Source organism: Plectropomus leopardus, chromosome 3 (assembly GCF_008729295.1).
Source record: "Plectropomus leopardus isolate mb chromosome 3, YSFRI_Pleo_2.0, whole genome shotgun sequence".
NCBI classification, from domain to species: Eukaryota; Metazoa; Chordata; class Actinopteri; order Perciformes; family Serranidae; genus Plectropomus; species Plectropomus leopardus.
The window spans coordinates 37435128-37447627 of record NC_056465.1 but is presented as its reverse complement, the minus strand read 5'-3'; the positions used below and the strand labels follow the sequence as shown (position 1 = coordinate 37447627).

General features: G+C 42.2%; 1 protein-coding gene across 1 annotated transcript in view; it reads right to left on the bottom strand.

Annotated features, from left to right (window-relative positions):
• Positions 1-12500, bottom strand: part of patj (PATJ crumbs cell polarity complex component) — a 73578-nt gene that overhangs the window by 34596 nt on the left and 26482 nt on the right. The window contains exons 14-15 of the mRNA XM_042484121.1: positions 9674-9726; positions 5384-5445 (exon numbers count right to left, since the gene is read on the bottom strand). Coding sequence (XP_042340055.1) covers positions 5384-5445; positions 9674-9726 — 115 coding nt within the window. The remainder of the gene's footprint in view (positions 1-5383; positions 5446-9673; positions 9727-12500) is intronic.

Below are 12500 nucleotides of genomic sequence, written 5' to 3'. Positions count from 1 at the left end.
TCTCTCTCACACACACACACACACACACACACACACACACACACACACACACTGAAGGATATACATGATCCTCTGTTAATGTGTTTACATACACACACACACACACACACACACACACACACACACACAATCTTGTGTTGACTAAAAGCTGCGTCTGGTCGACAGCAGGAAAAATCTGCATGGTTCTGTTTCCTGAATATTTGAATTTTTGATTTGCGTCGTGACTCTGGAGACGATGATGTTATAAATATCTCAACAACTATTTTTGGACAGATTGTGATTAAATGTTCAGGATGAATTCCTCTCACTTTTCATCCAGTCGGGCTGTAACACGTCCAGCACTTTGACTTTGACTCTGCTTCACGTACTGAATATGAATTCTTGATGGCATCTAAAGTGTTAATTAATGGTCTTAATGTTCGCTGCCGTTTACGCAGAGTCACCGAGAGACAAACGTTACTTTATCTGTTTATGTTTTATCACTGCGACCACATCTGTTCAGTGTTGCTGATATAACTCTGACACTGACTCTAAACCTTTGAAAGACCTGATACACTTTGTTCTCCGCACGTGTCCCCTCAGTCTGTCCAATAAAGACAAAAAATGTTCAAAAAAGAATCTTGAAGACACAGACGCTACATGACTGTTGTCCAATATCAGACAAACTCTGAATGCCGAGGAGTCCTAATAGGTCCCGTCTCTGCTGGGGACCTCCATTTTCCCCATGTGTCTCAGACAACCTAATAAAGACAAAAATGTCCAAAAACAGAGTCTTAAAGACACAGATGCATTATGACTGTTGTCATGTATCAGTTGACCCCCGACTGCTGAGGACTCCTGGTGGGTCCTATCTCTGCTGGGACCTTTGATAGACGTTAGACACTTCGTTCTCCCTGTCTGTCCTCTTAGTCTGTCCAAGAAAGACAAAACTGTCCAAAAACAGAGTCTTAAAGACACAGATGCTACAGACTCATTATGACTGTCCTGATGTGTCAGTTGACCCCTGACTGCTGAGGACTCCTGGTGGGACTCCTATTTCTGCTGGGGACCTGTGATAGACGTTAGACACTTTGTTCTCCCTGTGTGTCCTCTTAGTCTGTCCAAGAAAGACAAAGATGCAGACACTATAGATTCATTATGACTGTCCAATATCAGACAATCCCTGACTGCTGCGACTCCTGGTGTGTCCTATCTCTGCTTCTGACCTTCATTCTCCCCATGTGTCCCCTCAGATGGTCCAATAAAGACAAAAACGTCCAAAAAGAAGAGTCTTACAGAGGTATAAAAAAAAAGGTGGATACTTTAAATTCATTACGGCTGGATTTCAAACTCCACCTGAAGCAGACAGCTGCTGCTTCTCTTGATTTAATATTTACTGCCGGGATTACATCAAACACACACACACACACACACACACACACACACAGTCTGACAGTGCGTTTGTGCAGCTAATGTAACTGGCAGTAATAGTAATGTGCCCTGGAGGGTGAAATAGGACAGAAACATGCATGGGTTACCTGTGTGTCTTTCTATGTGCATGTGCGTGTGTGCGTGTGTGTGTGTGCGTGCGTGCGTGCGTGTGTGTGTGGAGGACTAAAGCCTGAAGTCGAGCCTGAAAAGCTGCCTGAAATAAAAGTACAGCAGCACAAACCCTGTCCTGCACTGAGCGCTCCCTGTGAACCTGCGCGGCTCTGATCCACAGTCTGAATCTCTGCAGCTCTTTGCTGCGTCGTCCTGCAGCCTCGTCTGCACTCAGTAAAATAACCACCAGATATTCCTAAAAACAGCCACAGCCTCAAGACAAACCGCAGCGGGTTGAATAAAGGCTTTAAAATGTGGCCTCCAACAGACGGTAAGGCTGGCTGGATTTTGCCGAGCTGACTGCCACGAGTATCTGTTTCTCAGAGCTTGCTCCGTGATTTCGTTGATCACGTAAAGCTCCTGCGGGCCGATTACGAGGAGAGGAGTCAGCAGACAAACAGCAGGTTTCCATCACAGATTTGTGCAAAACCTAGGCGATATTTAGTAAATGTGCATAAAACCCAACATGGAGCTGACTGTGTTTCCACTGAGTGATGTCACGTGACTTCTCTGGTGATAACATCCCAGTAACCATGGCGATGGATGTTCGAAACATTAGCAGCTTTATTGCTATTGCAGCCACCGCACTGGCGTCATTATTTCCAGTCCGAGGCCACGTAGGCGTGTTATGGAGCCATGATGGAAAGACGAGCCGTGGGAGCGAGGGTTTATATTTAATTGGATTTTGTTTATTCATTTAATTGTTTGTTTTAATCAATAATTTATTCATATAAATATATATTTTTATATATATTGTTAGGCTTTCATTTTTTGCACTTTTACATGTAAAGCACTTCTGTGGCATTTTCTGCATGAAAAGGTGCTACACAAAGAAAGATTATTGTTGTTATTACTATAATTATTATTATTACCTTTCTGTTGCAATCTAAATGTATGCAGCTTCAAACATCAGACTGTGGTGTGTTTTGAGGAAAAACTTAATTTTTTTTGCCTGTTCAGTTAAAAGAAAGAAATTTCAGAGACAGAAGGTTAAAAAAATAAGAGAGTACAGAGAGCTGAACAGAGCAGACCGTGTTATCCTCCGTCAGCGCTGCAGTAGCTCGTGGAGGTCACCGCAATGCAACAGTAGCTTACACACACACACACACGCACACACACACACACACACACACACACACACACACACACACACACACACACACACACACACACAGAGTCCCTGGGGAGGTGGCATTAATCTACACCCTCCACAGGCTGAACTGGTCCAGTTAGCAGCAGCAGACTGAAGGCAGCAGAGTTTCTGCGCAGAGAAACAGAACGAACACCAGTACGAGCACCAGTATAATTCCCAGTACAAGTTACTGGCCTGGCGGTTCCCACTGCCCTGTGACATCACAGGAACAAGTGACACATTAACCCATTAACACCTGGACCGACATCGTTTCGTTTTCTTGTGCTGTGTTCAGATGTTTTTCACAATCATTTTAAACTCAAATGTGAAAAAAATCGGTTTGAAATCTTAAAAAAAAAAAAACACGAAAAAAAAAAAAAACATAACGAGCACCTTGGTTTAATTTTTGGACCATTTATTGTTGGGTTGTTAATAAATCAAGCCGACGTGCTCAGGTTTCAAAGGGTTAAGGGACTGACATCCGTCCACCTGGCGCCCTCGGTCGCTCCGCCCCCCATCACCTGACTGACCCTCACACCTGCTCACCTGCCCCGCCCACCTCTGAACCTGCACCTCACACACCAGCTCGGTTCCACTCACTCCCCCCAAAACTGGCAGACGTAAAGTATCAATAAAAGAAATATGTATGATAAAAAAAATACCAGAATTAATATATAAATACACATGCATATAAATGAATAAAGGAATACATAAATGCATGAATGCATAAATAAATAAACAAATAAAAAATAAATTAATAAATAAATTAAATAAGTCACAAATGTATATAGGAATAAAATAATTAATAAAATAAATAAAAAAATGAATAAATGTATAAATAAGTTCAAGAATAAAAGAATATAGAAGTAAATGAAAGAATTTAAAAAAAGGCTGAAATAAACACAAAAAATAAAGAGATAAATAAATGCAGAGGTTATGATCTCCTGGCTCATAAACATACAGACACAAACACAGAAAAGTTTATTCACGCATTTATGTATTTATGTCCATATTTATTTCGACATTTATTTATTCCTTTTTAAGCATTTATCTATTCCTATATTTATTCATACATTTTGTTGTTTGTAAAAATATTTATCTATTCACTTTTTTAAATTTTAGTTTAATTTATCATGAATCTTTTCAAACATGTATTTATTTGTGTGTTTATTTATTAATTTCTGCATTTATTTCAGCACTTTTTTTGTTTATTTATTTCCATACTTACATATTAATTTATTCCTGCATGTTTTCAAGCACTTATTTATTTGCACACTTACTTATATATTACATTATAAGTCGTATTTTGTCCTCCATACATTCTTGTTGTGTTGCTTTCTCTCTGTTTTTCTTTCTGTCTGTATCTGCCAGTAAACCTGCAATGAACCCTAAAAATTGATCCTGTTTTCAAATCAAAAACCACCTCATGCAAGCGTAAAAAACTCTTGTGCGATTGTGTTTTTGTATTGATGTGTTTCCATTAGCATAGTATAATGTATTTTTTTTTTTATCATAATTACAGATTTGGAATTGTGTTACAATATTTTTTTTTTTTTTTACATTTTATTATTTTTTCTTTTGTTTTTATTTATGTATTAATTTATTCATACAAATTTTTCATTTTGTTGCTCAGTGCCTTGTTCCCATGTTTTTGATAGAAATCAGCCAATTTCTTCAGGTTGCAAAGGGTTAATGAGAAAAAACAGGTGTGAGAATGTGACTTCTCTCAACATTTTGTGTGTTTGGAGTGTGTATTTATTAGTCTGAGAAGCTGAGAGTGAGGAGCGCACTCACGGTCGGAGGGGCGGTCAGCGTCGCAGACTGTGAGCCCGGCTGATATTTCAGGCAGGTATGAAGGCGTGAAACATCACAAATATCACGTAGACTACGATATCCAACACGAAGCATTTTACATCCTCAAAGCAGTCGAGCCGCAGCTTTTACAAACACGGACGATTCGTCTCTGCAGGGAAGACACTTTTAATATTTCTCCTGACATGTTCTTCGTCCTCACATCAAATACTCAGATTACTGCTGTAATACGGGACGTAACCGACCGACTGCTATTTCTATTCATGCAAATAAATAAAATATAAATATTCGACTCCGCAGACACACAAACACACACACGGACAGAAATGCAACGTGTGAGTGTGTGTGCGTGTGTCATGGTTTGTGTGTGAATGAGTGTGATGCAGCGTCACCTGGGGAGCCCACCAAGTCTATCTGTGCTCGTCATCACCAGCCACACACACACACACACACACACACACACACACACACACACACACACACACACACACACACACACACACACACACACACACACACACACACACACACACACAGCGAAAACACCTTGACCTGCATGGTTGAATCAATCATGACATGCTCATTGCTGTCTCACTGCACACACACACACACACAACACACACACACACACACACACACACACACACACACACACAAACACACACACAAAGAATGCAGCAGAACCATTACATGATGTGTAGAACTGTGTAGCCACCTGTTTGTGTGTGTGTGTGTGTATGTTGAGACAAGCAGACAGACATGCAGACGGGTTAAAGGTGACCTCTACCTGTTCTGATTAGGAACACGGCACACACACACACACACACACACACACACACAGTGAGAGAGCGTACTAACCCGGCGGCAACATCGTCCATACTTCAGTCTTCACACACGCCGAGATAAATCCACATGTACCGCTGAGTGTGTGTGTGTGTGTGTGTCGTCTTCAGGTTACGCTGCTCAGATATCCAGAAAACGAGCTGTGTGTGTGTGTGTGTGTGTGTGTGTGTGTGTGTGTGTGTGTGTGTGTGTGTGTGAGCTGGCTGCTGTGATAGTGAGCAGCGAGCGACGAACAGCTCTGTTATACACTCCAACCTCGATTACTCTCTCTATCACCCCCCCACCCTCATCTCTGCCTCTCTCTCTCTCTCTCATCATCACTCCTCCTCCTCCTCCTCCTCCTCCTCCTCCTCCTCCTCCTGCTGCTGCTGCTGCCTCCTCTCCCCCTCGGTCCCCCCTCTCCCTCCCTCACTTCTCGTTGCTCGGAGCCAGCCCTCCTCTCTGGGATGGAAACTTCCAGATTCGTTTCTGCCTCCTAAACCTCCACAAACCTACAAACACGAGTCTTTTTCGTCACTCAACACTGACTGCGCCTCAAAGACCCAGTCAGGTTCATCAGCTTCCCTAAAATGACGTGTCACGGTGGTAGAGAGTCGCCCTAAAATGTGGGCGGGTTTCCATTACGGGTTTGTGCAAAACTGAAGTGATCTTTTGGAAATAAAACACAACGTGGAGCTGACTGTGTTTCCACTCGTGACGGTCTGAGACTTCTCCTCTGGTGATAACATCCCAGTAACCATGGCGATGGATGTTCAAAACATTAGCGGCTTTAGTTCTACAGAGCGATGACGGATGACGTATTTTTGTAGGCCAACCAGGAAGTTAGCATCGCACCTTCTGGGATTTTCGATTATCGCCAACAACAATCTCTGTGACGAACACAAGTTTGTGATCCGCACGGGTTTAGTTCAGCGTGATAATCGTCACAGATGAACTCCGCTTCTGTGTGTTTTGAAGCTCGAAACCTCCAGAAGCAAAAAGCTGTTGTTCATCGTGGTCGCACCACTTTAACGTGACCGGCCCGAATTCATTTTCTACTAAACTCTCTCCCGTTAGCGTGATCGAGCTAATGATCATGGCTACGTCATGCTAGTCTCACATGTAGTTTCTGTGTCCGCTGTGATGACGTCTGACGACAAACAGTGTAGTCCTATTTTGTTAGAAACTGGGGGTTTAAACGGGAAATTGGGTTTAAACGGACGTATTTTATGTTGCAGAACAAAACCGTTCACATACACTCCAATGACGCGGCATCAGAACAATTTGGGCTTCAATATGTTGCCTAAGGACACTTCGCCATGTTGCCTGGAGGAGCCGGGGATCGAACCGCTGACCTTCCGAAAAAACAGGACGACCCACTCGCCCTCTGAGCCACAGCCGCCCCCGCAAGGTTCACAGTTACGACGTCATTTTTAAAATGCTGTTGTCCTGTGAACGAGAGGCCAAACCGCAACAAAAATTTAAATGTTACATGCAAGAACTGTTGCTGTGGAAACTGCCCCGGGAAAAACTTAGGATCATGAATTTTTCATGAATAAAAATGTGTTTGTATGTTGGGGAGTGTCTTCATGCATCTGCTCTCCTTCTGTTCGCAGATTTCACGCGTCACGCATGTTTACGGTCTATGAGTCATCAGTCACGTTTGTAAGCGCCTCAGTTTCACATTTCAGCCAAATTCTCCGACTCTGTGGGTGTAATTAATGCTTCTGCTAATGAGGAGGGACACCGATGCAGCAGCTGCCACATCTGCTAATTTTTATTAATATCATTATGTTTTTAGATTATCTGATCACATCACTGCTGCGAAATGTTGCGTGACTGAAATACTGCTGACGAAGTTTTAGTTTAACGCTGTTTGTTTTTCGCCGTGTGTTGGATCCATAACTCACACTGTTACTGTTAACTCACAGACGTCAGACAGCGTCGGCTCTCACTTTAACTCCTCAGGACTTTTCTTTATCCAAACACTTTGAGTGGTTTTTGACGGCAGACACGTGCAGCTGGTTTTTCAGGAAATTTAATAAAAAGAGTAAAAAATGTGACATTCGAGGCGACGCGAGCCAGATCCTCCAAAAGGATCTTTGAGCTGCGTGTAATTCTGTGTGACGGTTCAATGATAAATTATTAACTGATTAAAAAGCTTTTAACATCTTAAGTTATTTCTGAAACCTCCACTGGGAACGCCTAGAACATCTCTGAGGTCGCTGCGACCTCAAGAACGACTGGAGCATCTTCACCCTCCACAAAGATCCCAAAACCCTCCTGGAATTTCCCCGAAACCCCCTCAAGGACCACAGACCCTCAGTCCCTGCTTTAAAAACCACCGCTTTGAAGATTTGCATATTCAGCACACTGAGGCTATAAGTGATCCACTCGATACAGACACGCCGAGTGTGTGTGTGTGTGTGTGTGAGAGTGTGTGAGTGTGTGTGTGAGTGTGATGTTGCAGCAATCAGAGGGGAGGGTGGAGGATAGATGAGGACAGGAAACAGAGATGGAAGCTAATCTGCATCAACACCACACACACACACACACACACACACACACACACACAGTGTCATGCATTAATTCAGTGTGTTGTGCTCTAACCATCTACGGGGAGCTGATGCAGGCAGCCAACTGTTCTGTTATGATAGCGTATTGATCCAAGACACACACACACACACACACACACACACACAAATACACACATACACACACACACACACACACACACACACGGCCATGACGGTTCAGATTGTCCCCTCATCACCATTCAGACCAGCACACGACATGACTCACAAAACAAACAAAACCATCACAGCATCTGAGAGGAAAGAAGAGCCACAATTAAGACCACACACACACACACACACACACACAAATACACACACACACACACAAATACACACTCACACACACACACAGTTGTCGGGGCGGCCGGATGGGAGCCAGTCTGTGTTGAACTGGTTTCCAGCAGCACTGGGCGCAGTGACAGGCTGGGCTTGTCTCCACTAATTTATTTTAGATTCCCTGACGTCCGTCCAGTCGGACCAGTTTGCAGTGCAGCCTCTCAACTGGGAGGCCACCGTCCAAAGAGGGTCGCCTCGTTTAATTTGGACGAGCTGCTGCAGTCTGCGCTGAGCTGCGATCGCTCTCGAAATCAAATATTTTTCTGAGGAGAGCTGGTGAGCCGCACTGGGAACGAAATGAGACGGAACCAAAAACCTGAAATCTAGCAGAAATGAATGAAATATCCCGAACATGCGGCCACACAAAATGATCTCACAGACTCTGCAGTTTAAGGGTTAATTCAATATTTTTCAACCTGAAAACTATTTTTCATGTTTCTGTGTCTGTGTGACTAATGGGGACAACATTGGTTGAAACTGGTCCAGGTTTGATATAGATCTTTGTGTATATAAGCATTATTATTATTAGCATTATTATTATTGTTGTTGTTGTTATTGGTCTCGAGAAAATGTAGAGGGAATTCACTGAAATTTGGCACAAACTTTCAAGTAGACTCATGGATGAGCTGCTTAGATTTCAGTGGTCATAGGTCAAAGGTCATTGTATTTTGTATTTCTTTGCATTTGTTTTCTTTTTGCATTTCATTTAAAGTATCTTTGTGAACTTAAAAAAAAAACTATAGAAGTCCTATTATCATTATTATCATTATTATTATTATTACAGGTCAAGGTCCCTGTGGCCTCGTCTTGTCTCATTCCTGTGAATGCAATTTCTCAAGAAAATGTTGAGGGAATTTTTCCAAATTTGCCAAAATTAGCAAGAAAATAGTAAAATAAAGAAATAAAAATAAACAAAAACCCTTGAAAATTAGCAACAACAAAAATAATTTTTTTCTTCAAATTGCAGGACATTTCTTGCCAATTTGCTCTTTGCCTTTAGAGATTTTCTACTAGTATAACATTTTTAAAAACATTTTTCCAAATCTATTTCAAATTATTTTTTGGGGAAATTGCAAGACATTTCCTGCCAGACTGCTCACTGTCTTTTCCTCATGTTTTCAGAAGAAATCAAACCAATCTGCTCATGGCTCAAAGGTTTGCACACTTATGTGTGAGCTCAGCTCAGGAAAAGTGATGACGGTCCGGCTTTCAAAAACCAAAGCGAACATCCGAGAAGGTCCGATAACTCTGGATGTGTAAGAGGTTTGCGGTGGCCCGCTCTGACTGCTGTCTCTCTGTTAGCAGCAGAAACACCTCGTTGGCGTTGGTTATTTCAGTGTTTCCTCCTCTGCAGGTGTGTGTCAGACTGTGGAGGACGGCTCCTACAAACAGCTTGTTAGTTTCTGTCAGTTACAGAGACGAGAGGAGCTGCTGCTGCTGCGTCCGTGACGACCGCACCGGCTCCGGCTGAACAAAACAACCCACAGAAATAGAAAATGTGTCACTTCACCTCCACATTTTCTTCCTCCATGTCTGAGCAGAGAGGTCCTGCAGCCTGAGGACCACTCAGTAAAAACCGGGCGCCGGATTGAAACTTGACGGCGTGCTTACTGTGCACCTTCGCACGATGTGCTGGTGTTGGCAGAAAGCAGCGACGCGGCGTGCCGAGATAAAATAAATAACTGTGAACCGGCCCTGACGGCGGAGCGCTCGGCAGGAAATGAGGCTCTGTGCCGTTGACCTTATTGGAGGCTCTGAGGAGAAGAGGCTCTGTGGATTGACCGAAATATGGAGGAAAAATACATTAACATGTAAAATATGAGGCAGATGACACTCTGAATGCAAATTAATTTTTTCAGAGCAGAAGCTGAAACCTGCAGCTGGTCGACAGTATTCGAGAGAGATACTGCAGATAAACCACTGCAGTTAAATACAGAAAGAAGGAGGAGGAGGAGGAGGAGTGAAGAAAATCAGAAGAGGAGGAGGAAGACAGGAGTCTCTGAGGAGTAAAACACCGTCTTGTGCTGTAACCGCAGCGAACATTGACAGTTTGGTCTAAAAAATGCTCATTAGTCTGGTTTCAACTTGTAAATCTGATATTTAAAGATGCAAATGAGGATCTGAGCAAATGTCCTCCCTCCTGTTCCTGAGATAAGACGCTGAGTAATGAACAAAAAACATGATGATGTCACAGTGACCTTTGACCTCTTGGATGTGAAATTGCACCACTTCATCATAATAATCCTGTTAGACGTTTGTGTCAAAACTAACATATGAATTCTATGGTCAAAAGCAAAGGTCACGGTGACCTTTGAAAACCCAAATTTTGGGTGAGTCCAAGTGGACATTTGCGTCAAATCTGAGGAAATTTCCACAAGGTGTTCTTTAGATATAGTATTCATGAGAATGAGATGAATGCAAGGCTATGGTGACCTTGATCTTTTAACTATGGCCGAGAAAATCTAAGCAGCACACTCTTGAGCCAAAGTGAACATTTGTGCCAAATTTGAAAATAAATAAATAAATAAATAAAATGAAATAATTTTTTTTTTCATGAGATTTTGCTTTCAAGAAAACGAGACACACAGGGCCCCAATGATCTTGGACTTTGACAACCAATTCTAATCAGTTCGTTTTTAAAAACAGGTTGGTGTTTGTGCCACATTTGAAGAAATTCCCTAAAGATGGACTTTAGATATCCCATTCACGAGAATGAGATGAGATGCTTGTGCCAAATTTGAAAAAATAAATAAATCAAATTTGAAGGCATTCCCGAGGTCACAATGACCCCCCTGAACAGCTGCAGCCGGCGCGGAGACAAAAAATTAGAATTATTCAGGGTCAACAAGTGCAAATATCTTACCGTTGATGTCTCTCGTCAATGAAGCAGAAACAAATTTACTTCAATACTTAAGTTTTTTCAGTATCAGTCGAATTACAGTTGACACACCCGCATTACAAATGTTAAAAAAAGGCTTTCACATGTGGCTAAAATTCCAAAATGTCCTGTTGTGGAAGGATAAAGTTGCATAAAATGGAAATACACAAGTAAAATAACTCATAGTTGTCCATGAATCCAGAATTTGAGTAAATGTACTCGGTTACTTTCCACAGTGGAGAGTTTTTTGACATCCCTCTTCCTCCGAACACGTCCTGTCACAGTTGCATTAAATCCTGTTGTGGCTGTACGTGATGTTTGTGACTCTGTTCCCGAGTCTATTTATATTCTGTTTGTCTCTTAGTGTCCTGCGACTGTCTGCTGCTGCTGAGACGACCCACTTTCCCCACAGGCTCAATCGACTTTCATCTGATTTAATTAACTTTGTAATGACTGTGAATTACAGGTTCATATTCATAGAGCAGTTTAAACAAAGTGGATCGACACCGAAGGGAACAGAAGTCGCTAATTTAAGCCTCGACACGAGTGATCGGACGGAGGATGAACAATATGAAAGCGAAGCTCCCCAAAAGTGAAGCCAAGACGTCTGGATCGCCCCCTGGTGGCTGGACCAAACCAAGGAAAGTGCTAAAAATGTTTTAATATATTTGTTTGTCTTTTTTTGTGTAACACAATTTTACATTTATAAGTAAGGTCATTGCAAATCTAGTTTTTTTCTGACATTTTTTGCTGTTTTTGAACATTTTTTTTCATTATAATATCTGATAATCTCTCAGCTAATTTCCACATCATTTCCTTTCCACCTTTTAACCTTTTCTTCCAGTTTGTGGGACATTTCTATTCAAGTTGCTCATTATGTTTTTCCCGTGTTTTTGAAAAGTTCAATCTATTTTCTCCGGTTTCAGAGGTTTAAATGTTAATGAAAGAAAAAAAGATGTTTTTTGTTCCAGGTGTTAAAAGCTTAAATAACCTCAGTTTTTCTCATCAGTTTGGTTTTAAAGAGTTTTCTGATTAAAAAGGAGGTTCTGACATCCAGATGATGGCTGCGAATCAACCGATGTGCTGACGATCAGTTACGTTCCGGCTTCATGTTTGAGGAGCAGAAACGCGTCGAGAACAAACTGCAGCAAACTGAGAGAACAGAGACTCTGCTGTAAGGACGGAGACATGCTGTAAGGACGGAGACATCACCTGAGGGAGGACATGGCCGCAATCTTAACACTCCTCTGTGTGTGTGTGTGTGTGTGTGTGTGTGTGTGTGTGTTGCACAAATTGCTCAGCTGCACTGTCCTTGACCTGATTGTATGAACTTCTTTAGACAGCCTCACACTCTCTCTCTCTC